This window comes from Hetaerina americana, unplaced genomic scaffold (genome assembly GCF_022747635.1).
Source record: "Hetaerina americana unplaced genomic scaffold, ioHetAmer1.1.p SCAF_29, whole genome shotgun sequence".
Lineage (NCBI taxonomy): Eukaryota > Metazoa > Arthropoda > Insecta > Odonata > Calopterygidae > Hetaerina > Hetaerina americana.
Window position 1 is genome coordinate 5,376,466 of NW_027286863.1, and position 17,243 is coordinate 5,393,708.

The 17,243-nt window shown below is 35.6% G+C and overlaps 2 protein-coding genes across 2 annotated transcripts in view; both read left to right on the forward strand.

Moving 5' to 3' along the window:
• Positions 1–6,132, forward strand: part of LOC139689929 (alpha-tocopherol transfer protein-like) — a 32,643-nt gene extending 26,511 nt beyond the window's left edge. The window contains exons 5-8 of the mRNA XM_071587064.1: positions 2,182–2,331; positions 3,862–3,972; positions 4,663–4,768; positions 5,578–6,132. Of these exons, the coding sequence (XP_071443165.1) occupies positions 2,182–2,331; positions 3,862–3,972; positions 4,663–4,768; positions 5,578–5,729 (519 nt within the window). The 3' untranslated portion in view covers positions 5,730–6,132. The remainder of the gene's footprint in view (positions 1–2,181; positions 2,332–3,861; positions 3,973–4,662; positions 4,769–5,577) is intronic.
• Positions 6,133–9,911: 3,779 nt separating this feature from the next.
• Positions 9,912–14,377, forward strand: LOC139689942 (retinol-binding protein pinta-like). Its single transcript, XM_071587090.1, has 6 exons — positions 9,912–10,053; positions 11,076–11,235; positions 11,376–11,634; positions 12,605–12,715; positions 12,851–12,956; positions 14,226–14,377. The coding sequence occupies exons 1-6, from the start codon at positions 9,912–9,914 to the stop codon at positions 14,375–14,377; spliced, it is 930 nt and encodes a 309-aa protein (XP_071443191.1).
• The last annotated feature ends 2,866 nt before the right edge of the window (positions 14,378–17,243 follow it).

Here is a 17,243-nt window from a genome sequence, read left to right on the forward strand (position 1 = left end):
TCCACGCATCCATTCCCTGATTGTCCTCGTATATTCTCCTATCTATCATGTTTCTAATAAAATAATGTTCTCGCGAAATTCATGCAATCTATCTGGCCCCTTTTCTCAATACGGTGTCTCAGATGGTCTTCACCTATTTTGCCTTTCTGCGTACTTCCTCCGTCCTCATTCCATTTGGTCACTTGGCCTTTAGCATCGACCTCCAGTAGAAGCTTAATCAACTGGCTTCTATTCTTTAATTTACTTGTCCAAGCGACTCTAAGTAACAAGGTAAAATGCTAATGTTTTCACGATCTATACTCCCGCTTATAACGAATTTCCCATTATTTAATGCAAGTAACCTCAGCTACTGGTTGCCTCCCCCTATCACTGCCACTATATTTTACCCATTAACGCTATTTATATGGAGATGAACACAATCTTGACACCAAATTTTTCTGTGTTTATAAATTATAATTAAAATTAATAAAACATCAGCTCCCGAATATCTTACATAAGAGGACATTTTTGTCTCTTCTCTCCAGCCACAATAACAACCCCTAAGTGCTTCGCAGACATATACGAGGGTAGGCTGAAAAGTAATGCACACATGATTGTAGATCACAAAACAAAAACAAATAGCAATATCGGGAAAAAAGTACAGTTCTTAAGTTTCAAACTCATATATTTATTTTTCAACATGGTCACCGTTAAGTCTAACGCATTTCCCCCAACGTATTACAAGTTTTTTCATTCCGTCTTTGAAACACTCTTCCCACTTTTCTCGAATCCAGGACTTGACAGCTGCCTTCACCTCATCGTCCGAGGTGTAATGATTAACCTTGAGGTGTCTCTTAAGTGGAGGAAAAAATAAACATCGCAAGGCGCAAGATCGGGGGAATAAGGAGGGTGTGGAATCGGTTCAAATTTCAGGTTTCACGGAGCCTCTCCAGTTGCGCAAGAGGTGCGTGGACGAGCGTTCTCAATGTAGAAAGATTATTGGCGCCAGGCTGCCTTCAACACGACAAACTCGACGTCGGAGATGTTTTTGAGTCTGTATATACTGACAAGAATTTACCGTTGCCCCTCGTTCTAGAAAATCGGTCACATAAACTCGGTGAGCTTCCCAAAACACAGTCAAAAGGAGTTTTTTTACGTAAGGTTGTCTTTTGAACTTTTTCGCCTGAGAAGAAGACGGATGTCGATATTTAGCGCTCTGTCTTTTCTCTTCGGGGTCGTAATGGTGGACCCGTGACTCGTCCCCCGTCACAATATTCACAAGAAAGTCGTTTCCTTCGTCACGGTAGCGCTGCTAAAGTTACTCGCAGCATTCCAATCGACGCCCTTTGTTATCGTCTGCGAGACGGCGTGGTACCCATCGGGCACAGATTTTACGATATCCCAATTGTTCAATAAGTGAGCCGACACGTTACTTGGATATTTCAACATGGTTTGCGATGCACATTCGAGTGATTCACCGGTCATTTTGAATCCAATCTTCGACGAGTTTGCGATGTTTATCGTCTGTGGCAGTGATCGGGCGTCCGCTGCGTGCTTCGTCAACAATTATGGCTTTTCCAGGCTCGCAACCAAGAAAGTTTAATACCCATCCATTTACAGTAGACCTATCAACAGCATCGTTGTCACCATAAACAGCCTTTAAAGGATGACGATGAATCTCAGTAGGAGTCACATTAGTTCAAAATTCGATAACAGCACGCCGTTTAACTCGCGTTGACATAGCACTAGAACACGCCTCCATACTCCCGCTTCTCGAAATACACTGGTTGAACGCAGCGACCTCAAACGCGCGCATGCGCATTGAGGGGGAATGTTACTACCACGTGCCACCTGGCGGACTTCTGAAGGTCATTTCGTTCGCACTCTACAAGCATGTGTGCATTAGTTTTCAGTCTACCCTCGTATATATTTTAAAAGCAATGTTAATCACAACATTGAATTCAGACAAAAGTCACCGGTAAATTTTTAATTGATAATTTAAACTGACGTTACAAACTATAGGTATTTGGAGCTATTTCTACACAGCAAGTGGATGCTCTTTCCGCTAATAGTACACATGCTGAGGACGGAATTTCCAAAATGAAAAGAAAAATCTTTTTATGACCCTCTACTGAGCAACTTGGATGCGTCTGGTAAGTGTACCTGCCCTTGTCTCACCGCTCATTTGCTTGAACTTCTCAGGTTGCCCTGATGATCGGAGACATACGCCTGAAGGAAGAGGAGGTGGGCGTGGCTGGAGACGTGTACATCCTCGATGCAACGGTTGCCACCGCGTCCCAGTTCTCGAAAGTCACGCCACTCCTCATCAAGAAGTTCCTCGTCTGCGTGCAGGCAAGTCACATTCGCTGAAACTCAAACGTATTCCGAATTTCCGGTTGCCAAACCACCTACTTCGCCTAGGTTAGGCTACCGAAAATTTGGAATACATGTGTTTCTATGTGTTTTTGTCCGCTAGCGCTATCTCACCTCTCCGTTTAAATTATTCATAAAAAAATGTTTTTATGTGTATATATATGTATATATAAGTGTGTGTGTATATATATATATATATATATATGTATATATATATATATATATATATATATATATATATATATATATTATACGGAAACACTCACACGAGCAGCACAATAATGGGACGGCACAATAGAACACAAATAGAATAGCAACATTTAAAAGGATACTCGCACGGTAAATTGTTCGAGCTTTCGGCCTTCGCCGAGGCCTTCTTCAAGTAAGACCGTGGTCTTCAAGAAACCGGAGAAGGCCGAAAGCTCGAACAATTTACCGGTTGGGTGTCCTTTTAAATATTGCTATTCTATTTGTGTTCTATTGTGCCGTCCCATTATATATATATATATATATATATATATATATATATATATAATGGGACGGCAATATATATATATATATATATTTATATATTTATATATATGTATTTATTTATTTTATATATATATAGACGCCGCGACGAAGTTGAACACATCGCCACACTGCCAGGATCCAGATTCTAAACTTAAACCCATTAAACATCTTCCAGGGTTGCGCAAGATATTATTTCAATATGGCGCCCGTTTGATGGAGAAACCACCCCATGCCATTAATTTATGTTTAGCAATACGGAAATATAAAATCACCGTAGTTGCCTCCACAACTTTAGCTGGTTTTCATTTCATCGCTGACTAAGACGCGGCATAATGGCCGCTTGTGTGCGAGTTCAATCATCATTTTGCTAACTGATCAGCATCAAAGACGTAAATCACTCGGTCAAAATGCATGGTCTCATCAGTTTAATATCCGCTCGTCCTCTAGGTTCTTTAATGATACGCTTGAATTCACTAAAAATTTTAAATAGGTAAAAAGTTTTTTGTAATTGGCAAAAATATTTTATATGTATGTAAGATGTTAAATGTAAGATATTATATATGATATAAGATGACAAATAACGCTTTCTGCTCAACCCATGTCACTTTTTAATACATTTGCGGAGCTATACTGCTGCCAGTCTGTCCTGTAATCTACAAATAGCAGGGGAAAAGCATGCCATAGACTCATGAATTATGGGACGTGCTTGCAGGAATGGAAAGGATTTTATGCATGCATAGCATACCAGCTGCCATCCTATTAAAAAGCGCTTGGCATGAGTTTGCATGTAAATTTATTTATGACGCACTCCCGCAATCAATGTCCTTCAAGGAATGGAACACTCAAATGCTTTTTCTCGCTCCTCTTTGAAGCAGAACACTCCCTAATGTGATCATCTTCTTCTACAGTTACCCGTAATTTCCTATTCATTGGACGATGCTTTTCTGAGGTTACGCTAGGAAGTCACTCACTTGGTTTTGTTTTTTTTCAATATAGGAGGCATACCCCGTTAAACTGAAGGAAGTCCACGTGGTCAACGTATCACCTCTCGTGGACTCCATCGTCACTTTTGTGAAACCATTCCTCAAGGAGAAGATCCGAGAGCGGGTGAGTGAACATACTTATAGTTTTAGCTGATCCGCAACCAATTGCTTCAGTTTTAATGACTCAATCAAAGCAACATCTGTAGCCGTGAAACTGTAGCCCTTTCTTCATGGGATCTGGATGATGCGGTGGCTAAATACAGGTTTCCCACCATTAGGGCCGGGGATCGAATCCCGGCGGCGGCAGATATTTTTCATTGGTATCCCAATCCCTACCTGAGATGCTCTGTGGAGAGCACTTTGAGTGAGTACGCCGTCCGTCGGATGGGACGTTGAGCTGCGGACCCCTAGGCGCCTTTTGTTAAGAGTCAGCTAATGCAGGCGATGCCATGTTTCTCTCCACCCTTCGTCCTTTCCTGTCCATCCCTAATGGTGGAAATGACCTCAGCTCTCGGTCGCCTAGGCTAAATACTACTACTACTACTCAAGCTCGTTACAGTTTAAATAGGAAGTCATCTTGATCCGGCCAGGAATTGATATTTATATGAGGATAAATTGTTAAAAAATACAACATCAAACAAAAGGTACGAATACTTTTTAATAACTGGGAAGTATTCGATACCTAATAATGACATCAGAAAACATCAATGAAGACATTGGTCATCGATTCATAGTTCTGAAACATTCTCCCATTCATTGCATTGTGAGTTATAATTAGATACCGATAAATATCATACTTAATTATTTTTTTCAGATTCATATACACAGTGATGGACTGGAGTCCCTATACAAATTTGTACCAAAAGAGATGCTTCCACAAGAATACGGTGGCAATGCTGGTCCCATCAGCGAAATCAATGGTGAGTTCAGCAATGAGATTTTCCTACCATTTTGGCAGGTGATAAGAGCGTATTTTATGCCTTAGGATGGTAATTAAGCAACAGTTATCATAAAACAATCAGTTATATTTCTGATCTTCCTATAAATTCTAATTTTATTCTGCAAGTACAACTTCCTCATCATAAAAGTAATCATACAAAAACTTTACAAATGGAGAAATATTACTTCTTATGAAGCCTCAGAATTATCGCAAGGGGAAAATATACATTTTTCCATCCCATTCTAAGGCTAAGGATGATACAAAGGGCCAAAAAGTGCACCTGAAAACTATGTGGATTTCAAATTTTACATATAGGCACTGAAAAAATTGCAACAGTGAATATGAATGACAGTTACACTAACTGACTTCTTATTTACTTCCTGGCCAATACAAAATGATACATGACAGACTCATTCAATGAATTCTTTTAGTAAAATTATTCTTGAAATTAAAACTGCACATCAAAAGAAAATCCCAGCAAAAGGTAATGTTTTAAGAATTGCTGACTATGCAACTGTCCTGAGAGGTCAATAGCTTTGAAAGACAAAAAGATTATCATGGATATATGTAGATAATATTTTGCGCAAGGAATGTAATATGCATGATGCCTTACCATCTGGTAAACCTTCACTTTGGTCCCAAAATGAATGCAGTTGTAATTAAATACTAAAAGTGCAAGGATCAAAGTAAGCAAAAGAGAACTGAGAAACCTTTTATCTTCAGCAAAAATATAAATATAGTTGCTCATCATTTCAAATCTGCTATCATTAGATACTTTCCTTGTTGCAGAACAATGGCGGAAAAAGTTGGAGAGTTACAGGGAGTGGTTTCTTGAGCAAGAGAGCGTGAAAGCAGATGAATCCAAGCGTCAAGAGAAATCTCGATCCTATGATGATCTCTTTGGGGTTGACGGCTCCTTCCGAAAATTAACTATTGATTAAGACATTTCAAATTACAGTACTTATATCTGAAAGAGTATCATTAATGGTTTTGTATTATTATGTACTGAGCATCATTTCCAATGAATTTACAAGATCACTTACCTATATAAGGTATTTATGTCATTATCACTGAATATCATCTCACATAATGTATCCTGCACCGTAATTTTCCTATTATTGACTTTTCAATATATATTTCACCTTCCAACTCATTAATCACCGCTAGATATTAATTTATTTGTTTTGTACTAAGATAAAAACATGCTTTCAAACAAAAGGTATCTAAAAAGGATGTTGTCACCACACCTTAGGTAAATTCTATTCTTGGCTATTGGGAATATCTTAAAAATTAAACAAATATTCTTCATGTTTGAAGTATTTTAAATAAAATTGTCATTTCTTAGGTTTGAGTATTTTTTTCACTACCAGCCCTATCCGCTCCAAAAATCATCAATGCATAACTGATTTGAAGATATGAGCCATATCTTATCTCAAACCTCTACATGTTTTTCTTCAGTCAGTGTTCAGGCGTCAAAGGGATATTACACATCAAGGGAGCAAGAAAAATAGGTAAGTACACCCTTGAATTAAACTTTTTTTTAATAACTACATAAGAAATTAATCATTACTATGGCAACAGGTAAAAATGGAAACTAGAGTTATCTATATCCAAAAAGTGCATGTGACATACATATATTAGCTTAGACAATAGTAAAAAAATAATTTCAAAGTCTTTGAAATGTTACTGTAAAGGCAAGGTATTGATCAGATCGGACCAAACGTAGTTAGCTTCAATACCAGCCTAATACGTAGGTTAATGAACTAATGGGCTACAAATGATATATTTTCTATTAGGCTCATACTTGACATTTTCTCCATATGTCACTTAGTTTGATTAACTGCCATTATAGGGCTGATACTCATATACTTACATATGCTATAAAGCATGCATGGATAATTAAGTCTAGTGGTTGTAAAATTAGATCAATGAATACCTACATCTGATTTTCAATGATCATTTAATTGAATGGGTGACCATGATTATATCATTTCATGCACTCGTACACAAACAGTGACTTCACATGGGTTATCCATATTTTCAAACATGGTAGAGCAGTAGGTAGAATATGGGACAGCTAACTGGAGGGCCCGGGTTCAATTCCTGAAGGCACCTCTGGCCACCCTCAGCTTCACCTGAGTGTTGAGATTTTTCCAGTGCAAGATTTTGCTGGGAAACCATAGGTAGCACAGGGAAAGGAGCTGACCCTTCTACCCTGGTGCATGAATTTCACAGACCATTTGGCATTGTACTGGGTGAGCCCAATCTTCATCTATTAAAATCACCTTAGGATCAACAGCTGTGGTTTGCGGTAAAATACGTTTTTGGGCACTATTCTGGGCAAAGATAAGAACACTGTTAGGTTTTTATCAAAAATTTTTTAATGTGAAAATATATATCCCAGATTTTCACCAAGGAACTATACTTTTTTCCTAAGGAAATTTTCACTTGAGGGTTCTACATTAAGAACAAAATCATGCGTACATTGTTTCCCTTTTGCTACAGCTAACTCAATGGAAACCACTCCTCCCATGAGGCAAAAATAGAGGATTCATGTCTCCATAACTTTTATTATTCTTAAAATAATTAAATAATCTGAATAATGAAAATATGGAAATAATAGAAGTAATCCAGATTCATTTTTTCATAAGTGGAAAAATTATATTAAATTACTTTAAGGAATATAATTTCTATAAAATTTCAAAGTATGATAGTGCACCACAGAGAGGATGAAAAGGTATGTTCACAGCAATGAAAGAGTTGAAATCGGGCATTTAGTGGAACCAAATCAACCAATGCCCTCATTTCAATGGTATTGGGGTCAATTATATGAACATTCATCTTGAAGAATAAGATCAAATTTGTAAGATTCACAAAAATTTCTGTAAAACATATATACCAGTTTCATCACACAGGTACAGGAAGATGTCACCATTTGATATGAAACTGATAGTACTGTGTTGCTAAATATTTTGTGAATTTTACGAGGTTTATCTTATTCCTAAATGCCATCATTTCTTAGTTCTTGTATATAATAAATATACAGTTTTAACCAAGTCATCCACCTGCAGCACAGCCATTATACCTGTAGATACCAAGGCTATATATAAACTGGCACTAAACCAGAAAACCTAGAGAGAAAGTGAAATGTTTATTTTTAAAGTAAAATGCATTGTTTAATGCAAGTGTTTTTATGGTAAATACACATATTAATGCAAAACTCAAGCATTGTCATTAAATCATTTCCTAGATTCCCATTCAACAAACAATTTTGTCCTTTCTTCCCAAGTGTTTGCAACCCAATTAGGCCCTTCTTGTGAATCATTCCTCAGCAATATGCATGCATGCCACTTGTATCACCAAAGGGTTGCTTAGTTGCTTTGTTTCATTTATTCTCATTCCATAATTATCACAATGATGACCTGTGCCAAACATCAACTGATATCATTACTAAAAGGAATATCCTCAGCATGAATCCAAAATTCGTTTATCATTTTTCCAACTGTTTCATCCTTTTTCCAAAAATTCAACTCTATTCTCAGTTTAATACAAAAGCAGCTCCATATAAAAGTTTTGATGAGCCATTTCCTGGTATCCTTACTTAACATCTCTGTCATCAATTCCTTTCTCCTTGAGAAAGCTACTTTGCCTGAGGTAATTCTTCTTCTCATGTCCTTACTCTTGTAACCATTTGGGCCCAAAGAGATTCTGAGATAGGTAAACTGATCCACATGCTCTAGTTTATGAACTCTTATTCAAAATACTTAACTTAGCATTTCTTTTTCTCAAAAACCATTGCTTTGTATCATTTATTGTCATCCCATAATTATCACAATGACTTTCCAATGTGCTCAGCAATGCATGAAATGTCTTCACTAACTGAAGCTTGATCATCTGCTAACCAAACTGATGTTACAATATGAATTGCTCACTGACCTCCAACCCTATTACCATCTCTTCCCATGCCTCTTCAAACATTTCTCCAAATATATATGTTGAAAAGCATCATTAATAATGAGTATTCTTGTCTCATGTTTCTTCCTTACACTGCCCATCCCAACTCTTCATGCATCACTCAAACTTGGGCAGTCAGTGACATGTACAGGCTGAATATAAGTCTCCTATTTCACCAATCTACTATCATTTTCTGCAATACAGTCATTAATTCCACCAAATTCACTCTGAATGCCTTCTAAAGTTCTATAAAAAACACATGCATCCTGATTGTATCCTATGCTCCTCTCTATTAGTGACCTCATTACAGCTATGGCAGCAGGCATGTCTCTCTTCTTTCTGAATCCAAGCTGATCATCCCCCAAATAATCAGTCACCTTCCTCTCCATTCTCTGATTGATGATCCTGAGAATCCCTTCAGCTGAGTGCAAAATTAATTTTATTGTATGTTCTATAATCCTCACATACGTTTGCCTTTCCCTTTTTTGGAATGGGAAGTGACAGTGTTATGATGAAGCCTTCATGCCATTTTCTTTCCTCATAAGTGCTACGAATTAGTACATAAAAACTTTTCCTTCGGTGTTTTCTTACACCCTGAGTTAGTTTCACAGGAATGTTGTCTACCCAATGGTCTCCCATTGATTTCAATTCTCTTATTGCCCTTTCTATCTCACTATCAAGAATGTCTGAACCTAAGCTAAGAAGGTGCTGCAATGCAAGACTCATGAACACCCTGCCAAAATCAAAGGATTCCATCTAGCCATGGTTGGTGATTTAGTCATCCCATTTCATGAGTTTCAGATTTGCAATGGACCATGCGATGTTGGTCTGTTGCCTTTTCTCAAGATTATTTTTAAAGATTGTAACAGAATGTTGATATAGCACAAAATGCACTCAGTTACATCACCAAATGAAGCTATATACGTACATGAGTAACTGACTGCCTCCAATTTATTCCAAATATGTGGTCAATCCACTTTTAGAGCTTCAAATTAGCAATGGCTATTGCCATCCAAGATGGACCACTTTGGTGTGGGACTATTTTCAAAGATGTCAGCGGATAACTATCATAGTACAAAAAGCATCCCCTTCACCTACTAAATAGTACATACATGGGTCTAACTGCCTCACATTTAACCAAAAGATGCATGCACAGTTTGCAGGATACAATGCCAAACATCCGGCCACTACCTGAAGATCTACAAGAAATAGCAAGGACTCAACTGAATGAAGACCCTAAAAGGATTGATAATGACTTACAACACATAAAAGATTGGCTCTCCAAGCAGCCTCACCTTACAGCTAGGATGGGTTAGTAGACTTATTTCAATTTTAATATGGGATAATGATCAAAAAGGAAAAATGTATCAAACACCTTGCATAAAGAATTTCAACAAATTGAGCGAATGCTGGCAGGAGATACATTTCAATATCATAGTTAACTCCAAAAGTATTTCTTGGATGCTGCCATGTAAGCATACGAATTTCAATATGGACATTCTTGTTGACGAAATTAAATGAAAGTGTTTTCCACTTGCTTATAGAACAGGTATTAAAGCAGGTCTACTGGTCTGCCACATAAATGCCATGACTTTTTTTAATTAAACTGAAATATAGTTATCCCAAATACCTACATAAGTTCATTGCTTGCTTCATTTTCAAATAATGATGATTATTGTCAATTATTTACCATTTGAATTCAGAATTAAAGCATAATTTTCATCTAAGGACAAGTGGAAAAGGAAATGGATTATTTTATATTTAGATATAACAATAGCTAAGGCAAAATCCTACCAGAACATGTATCAATAACTAAAATCACTAAATTACCATAGCTTCAATAAGTAAATGATTTTTATAACTGTGGAACTAATCCATATTTTCGCCTTTCTTTTTGTAAAAGGGTGGTTCCGAGCAATAAATATCTAAATCTAAATATAATAATTATCCCAAGACTTTAGAATTAGGATGGGAAGTGTTAAACCTACACAAAAAATAGGCACACTGGTGAGCTAGCTTATTGTATATTTAGGTAATTTGTTTTGCCAGGTAATCCGTGCAATACTTCAAGAATAATCATTTGTATAGCTGCAAAGACTTCTATAATTAATGAAATACTTATATACAATGGGTTATGGCTCCAATTTGAGTTATTGGAATTGAACTTCAGCACTTTATCAACATAATCAAATTTGTGTCTGAACCTACGTAAAGAGTTACCAATTTTACTTCAAACCTATTCGGTAAAAATAAATATTTAAAAATCAAGGTGCTTCAAGATCAATCCATGTACTTGTTTATTGGTATTTAAATAATTCACCTTTTCATTCTAGATGATCAGTTCCTTATTGCTTTCTTACGTGGTTGTAAGTACAGTTTGGAACGAACCAAGGAGAAACTAGACTTCTATTACACTATAAGGTCAACTCTTGGTGAATATTTTAATAATCGTGACCCAATGAGGCCGGAGATACAAAAAATTCTAGATTTAGGGTAAGTTCAAACTCGCAGTAGCCACAGATAATATTTCTCTCTTTCAATAATCTGTCGATTGGCTCATTTCCAAGTACTTGTGCATGAATCTCAATGGTATAAGCCATAATTCAATAATTTGAAATTATTTTTTTAACCAGTGTGATGTTACCATTACCAAAGCCAGATGAAAATGGTAGAAAAGTTCTTTTGATGAGAGTTGGAATATATGACCCTAGTGAATTAAAGATTGTCGACTTATTCAAATTGAATTACATGCTAATGGATTACATGCTAATGAAAGATGACAGATTAGTCACTGCTGGTGTGGTAACTGTACTTGATTTGAGTGGTGTATCCTTGGGACATGCAGCACAAATGACACCAACAGTGGTTAAACAAAGCATGAAATGCACACAGGTTAGTCATACACTATAGTGGCCTATTCAATATTTCCAAGAGAATTATGTAGTCATTAATTTTTTAAAAAATATTATTAGCTGTAGTCTACCAGTCAAGGTAGGTTTTAACAAACACAGGGATTCCACAGAAAATATGAAAAGGTAATTGCATGAGACAATTATGCAAAAGCATACAAATAACTTCTGTGCATAATAATTTTAATATGATTGATATTTAGACAACAATTTTTATAACCCTTTGGCTACCACTCTACAATAGATTGTTCATCCAAGTCAAAATATTCAACTAATTGAATGGTCTACAAAACTAATTTTGAAGGCAGGGCAAAAGCTAATTAAAGAGATGGTAGGCAGAAATTATTAATATGGACTATTTATATTATGAACAGTTTTCTTATAGCATACAAATTTAAAACTATTTTTACATCAATGCATGGGCCATTTTTTTTCATGAGTCCTGATGGCTACAACCAACAATCCAAAATAAACCTACCTCGGTAGACAATGTCTGATCTATCCACAACAGCCCTGGTTCACTGACTGGATATAATAATAGCCAGTCAATGAGAAAATACAATGAAAATACCTTTTCAGGGATTTAAGTTGAAAAAAAAATATTTGCATTTGGTACTCTTACTGTTATAATAAAATGGGAATTAAATTGTGACTGCTAATTAAAATCTATCAAGATTTTTTCATTTTTTCGCTGCACAATATTCATTTCTTGAATGTTTCATTCACCCTTGAGAGAAACAAGGAATGGATAAAGTGCTGTTTGGTGAAAGCAAGATCAGAAAACTGGGATATTCTTAAATACTGCTATTAATTACAAATGTTGGCCTCACTTCAAGCACCATTTCAACTTTTTAAATCATTTTGTCCATACAAAAATAATTAATTTGGAATGCAGGGCCTGCAGTAAATTAAATAGATATATGTATTAATACCTCATTATTTTTCAAATATAGGATGGGTACCCAATCAGGCCTAAAGCAATCAATTATATTCATACACCATCAACGTTTGAAGCGATTTTTAATCTCTTTAAAAGCTTTGCCAAAGACAAACTTAAGAACAGGGTAAGAAACAATATATTTAAGTTAATCTATCTTGCAATTGCCAAAAATTTCTGCACCTATCTAAATATCATAATATATTGCAATGCAGTTTTCAAATATTATGAACCATTCTCAATGAAATGCATACTCTTGCAGTTCTTTGTCCATGGTGAAGATATGGATTCATTGTTCAAGAATGTTCCTCAAAGGATATTCCCCAAAGAGTATGGAGGAGAAGCTGGCCCCATCGATGAATTAGCAAGTTGGTATTTTTCATTTGATCTTGATTTTTAAAATGTAAGCTCTAATGCAGATTTAAGTAGCTCAATTTAACTTATCTTCCATCCAAGGTGCATTCTTCCAGGCTTATATTCATTCTTTCCATAAAAATAATTTATAAGGTATTTTTAAAATTGATTCACCACTTATGAGAAAAAAATTTGCACTTTTCCTCAGATTTATTGTAGCGTACCATGTATTTCAGTTCATCAAACCATCTTCAGGTGCAAGACTTCAGGTGCAAGATGGTTCAATGAACTGAAGCTCGTTTTACGTTACAATAAATCTGTGGAAAAGTTCAAATTTTTTTCTCTCAATGACTAACTTCCACTTCATCTTGCCTTGCATCTCCATAAATTCACGTTTTTATCAATTTTAATTGCTATTCAAAATGTATGCCAGAAATTTATATGGTTTTTGCCATGAATAAATTAAGTGGTCGAAATTAAGATCACAATTTTAAGAAATGTCAATTCACCTAATGGCAAAAATTGAAACAAGTTTTAAATGTCTATATATTTTTATGTGTGTGCCCAAACTGGTATTCTAAATGTGTATGTGCAATGTGATGCATAATGAATACCACAAAGTACAATGGTGTCCTATATATAAACATGAAAAAACACCAAAACATCATCAACAACAACAAAGAGTCTGTTGGCTACAAATTTCAACGGTATAAAATCAGTCATGCCCAAATCTAGTCAGCATAGAATTATTTTATCATAAACCTATTGAAATGAAACTTTTATTCATTGATGCTCAGAGGTGTGTTTCACTTTGTCAGAGCATCTGTAGAAGCTAAAACGATGTCTTTAGGAGCCAAATATCAGGCAAATTCTTGCAATTAACTTTATGCTTGTTCAACCAAAAAGAAAAAGGTTCATGTGAGAGTTGCTCTTCTCTTGATTGTCACAAAGTCCTCAGCAGGCCTAAGAAACTTGGGCCTTGAAAATATTACTGATGATGTAGTTTGCAAAATAATTCCCTCCCATGTAAAATTGATAATAAATTATAACTAATTATTTTATCCATTGGAATTACTCCTAACTAAAGTAAAAGGTAACATCTTCATTGAGGCCAATAATTTGTTGAACGACATTAGGCACTTATGGCTTCTCAGTGGATTGCATTATTGCATTAACACTTTTCCCCCTAGATTTATTATATGCTATAGCTAATACACTTGTTTACTGATAATAATGCAAATTTATCAAATTTAATACCCCGAATACATGTTTTCTTCCCACAGCATATTGGAAAAAAGAAATCGAAGACTTCAAGGATTGGTTCCTTGATGATGAGAAATACAAATCAAATGAATCCAAGCGACCTGGAAAGCCCAAAACATATGAAGAGTTATTTGGTGTCGAAGGATCTTTCAGACAGCTCTCAGTAGACTGAGTTATCCCTTCATTATTGCTCCCAGTTTAAATTAAGCATTGAACAACAGAGAATTTTCCAGCAAATTATGGAAGTATAAATAGAACAACCTAACTGCTAATAACAGACTTGCACCATCAAGACCTCAGATTTAATTTATGAAATACTGCATTTTTGAGTAACTATCAAAGTAAGAATAACACTTTCTTTCATAAGCGACTTATATTAAGAACCAACACCGACTGAATTAATAACTGCAGTACACAATTTTCCTCTGGAGTTTTCTTTAATTTTACATATAGGCTATACAAATATTTGCACACCGAATTGGTGGCGCATATTTCTTGGAGCTGCATCTCCACACCCATGCAACCATTCGCAAAACTGGATCTTACCCTGTGATATGGTCACTGGGGCAAGAAGGGTCCACTTCAAACTAAGTCTCCTTAAGAGGTACTTTGGATTTACAAACAAAGAAGGAGTTCTTGGCTACTACGAGAAAACTTCATAAATTTAATACAGAAATGTGTGCTCACATGTCTATCTAAACATTCAACCTGACCACCTTTATTCTCCTCGGATCTTACCCTCCCCTTTCGCTACCACCCACCCCCCCTGCCTCCCTCAACCACCTCCACCAACTTCAACCAATTCTAACTGCCTCTTTCCCCTCTTCACCTCCACCACATATACAAATTTTGTGAGGTTTATCTTATTCCTAAATGCCATCATTTCTTAGTTCTTGTATATAATAAATATACAGTTTTAACCAAGTCATCCACCTGCAGCACAGCCATTATACCTGTAGATACCAAGGCTATATATAAACTGGCACTAAACCAGAAAACCTAGAGAGAAAGTGAAATGTTTATTTTTAAAGTAAAATGCATTGTTTAATGCAAGTGTTTTTATGGTAAATACACATATTAATGCAAAACTCAAGCATTGTCATTAAATCATTTCCTAGATTCCCATTCAACAAACAATTTTGTCCTTTCTTCCCAAGTGTTTGCAACCCAATTAGGCCCTTCTTGTGAATCATTCCTCAGCAATATGCATGCATGCCACTTGTATCACCAAAGGGTTGCTTAGTTGCTTTGTTTCATTTATTCTCATTCCATAATTATCACAATGATGACCTGTGCCAAACATGAACTGATATCATTACTAAAAGGAATATCCTCAGCATAAATCCAAAATTCGTTTATCATTTTTCTAACTTTCATCTTCACGAATTTTAAAGTGGAATAAAATGATTCACATAAGTACGTTGTTCCGAATATTGAAAAAATTCGACAAGCAGCCGTTTTTAATCCAGGATACTTCCATTCTGGTACATTTTTCCTAAATTTAGCCATCGGCGTCGACTCATATTTTAATTGCAGAGCTTGATCCTCTTGCATCTCTATTGATTCTTATTCTCCAGATGCTTTTTGGGTCATAATCGATTTAAATTATTCCAAGTCTTGAAATCTTTTTTTGGGATTCCGTCACTATTCCTTTTAGCTTTCTTATGTACTCGTTGAGTTATTCTTTTTTTAATATTGAAACATTTTATTTTAATTAGAGGAAAACGACAAAATGTTTTACGTTTAATGTCATTTTGAAAAAGTTGTAATTTAGTTTGAAAACTTAATATACAGTGTGAGAGGTCGAATATTATTTAATCTTTCCCCTGCAATTGTAAATTCAGTGTTGGCAAATGTTCCATTACATCAGTCAAAAACAATGTCTTGTCTCAAAACACTGGTCATCGTCTAATTCTGAATAGGTTATTTCCTTTTCTTTTAGAAATGCTGCTATCGGATCAAACAAATCCTAAAATCGATTTGATACGTTGTAGCTAGAAAACCATATAACAATGCAAAAGAAATTAATGTCATTTGGAAGTCCTTCGTCCTTTTATTCTTCAAGAAATTTTTTGAACTGTCGATGATCTTTTGCATTGGTGCTAATGTATGTAATTTACAATGTGTAGCACTGTTTTCATAACACCAGGATATTTGAAATATTTTGTAAGGAGATGTTCTAGGTGAATTATGCAGTGAATCGGTATGAATTCAGGAATTTAAGAACCATCTCTTGAAGTCCAAATAAGCCCGATTTTTTTACTCAGCATTGCCGGAGCTCCACCAGTTGCAATGCTTACAAGTTTAGTAAGAGGCACATCAAAAGTTTTCATTGTGGAATCTGATACATTTTTAATATTGACACCGCGGGTTGACTCTTAAAGTGCTTCTACATCTAATAATTCTTCTTTAACAACGAAGTCAGGTGAAACGAAACGTATGGAAACTGCCAATTGCGGAATATCTCTGATATCTGTCGATTCGTCAAGGGCTAAGCTGAATGCAATAAAGTTCTTCAAATCATGTTTTAAATTATAATAAAGAGAAGCATTAATTGCTGTTATGCGTCGTTCGGTTGCGTGTTTTCAGATTGGAATTTGCGAAACAACTTTGTGCAATGCTGAATTATTTGGAGCTAAAACTTTAAGTACATCTTCCAAGTTTTTTTAATCAACTCTCCCTCTCCATCCTAACGTTTTGCACGAGCAATATTCTAGGCAACAACAAAACTGGCTTTCGCCACATTATTAGCTTATTTGCTAAAGGTCGACAAAATGACTGTTGTTTATTAAAATTTGACTTTAAAGAAGCAAGTTTATCTGATCTTAATTTTGAATTTGGTGGATACTAATTAGAAAACTGAGGATGATTGGTTTCATCATGTCCACATAAATTGCTAGCTTTATAATTTTTGACCGTGGAATAACAAATAACATGTAATGCTTTTCTGTTATTGTCAATAAGAAAGAAATTCTCCTCCCACTTATTTGAAAAACTTCTATTTTTTGCTCGCATTTTCTTTATTATGTTCGTTCTCT

Coding starts and splice junctions, on each gene's coding strand:
- LOC139689942 (XM_071587090.1), top strand. CDS start 9,912: ATGCCAAACATCCGGCCACTACCTGAAGATCTACAAGAAATAGCAAGG. Junction 11,236..11,375: donor CAAAAAATTCTAGATTTAGG/GTAAGTTCAAAC, acceptor TTTTTTAACCAG/TGTGATGTTACCATTACCAA. Junction 12,716..12,850: donor AAGACAAACTTAAGAACAGG/GTAAGAAACAAT, acceptor ATACTCTTGCAG/TTCTTTGTCCATGGTGAAGA.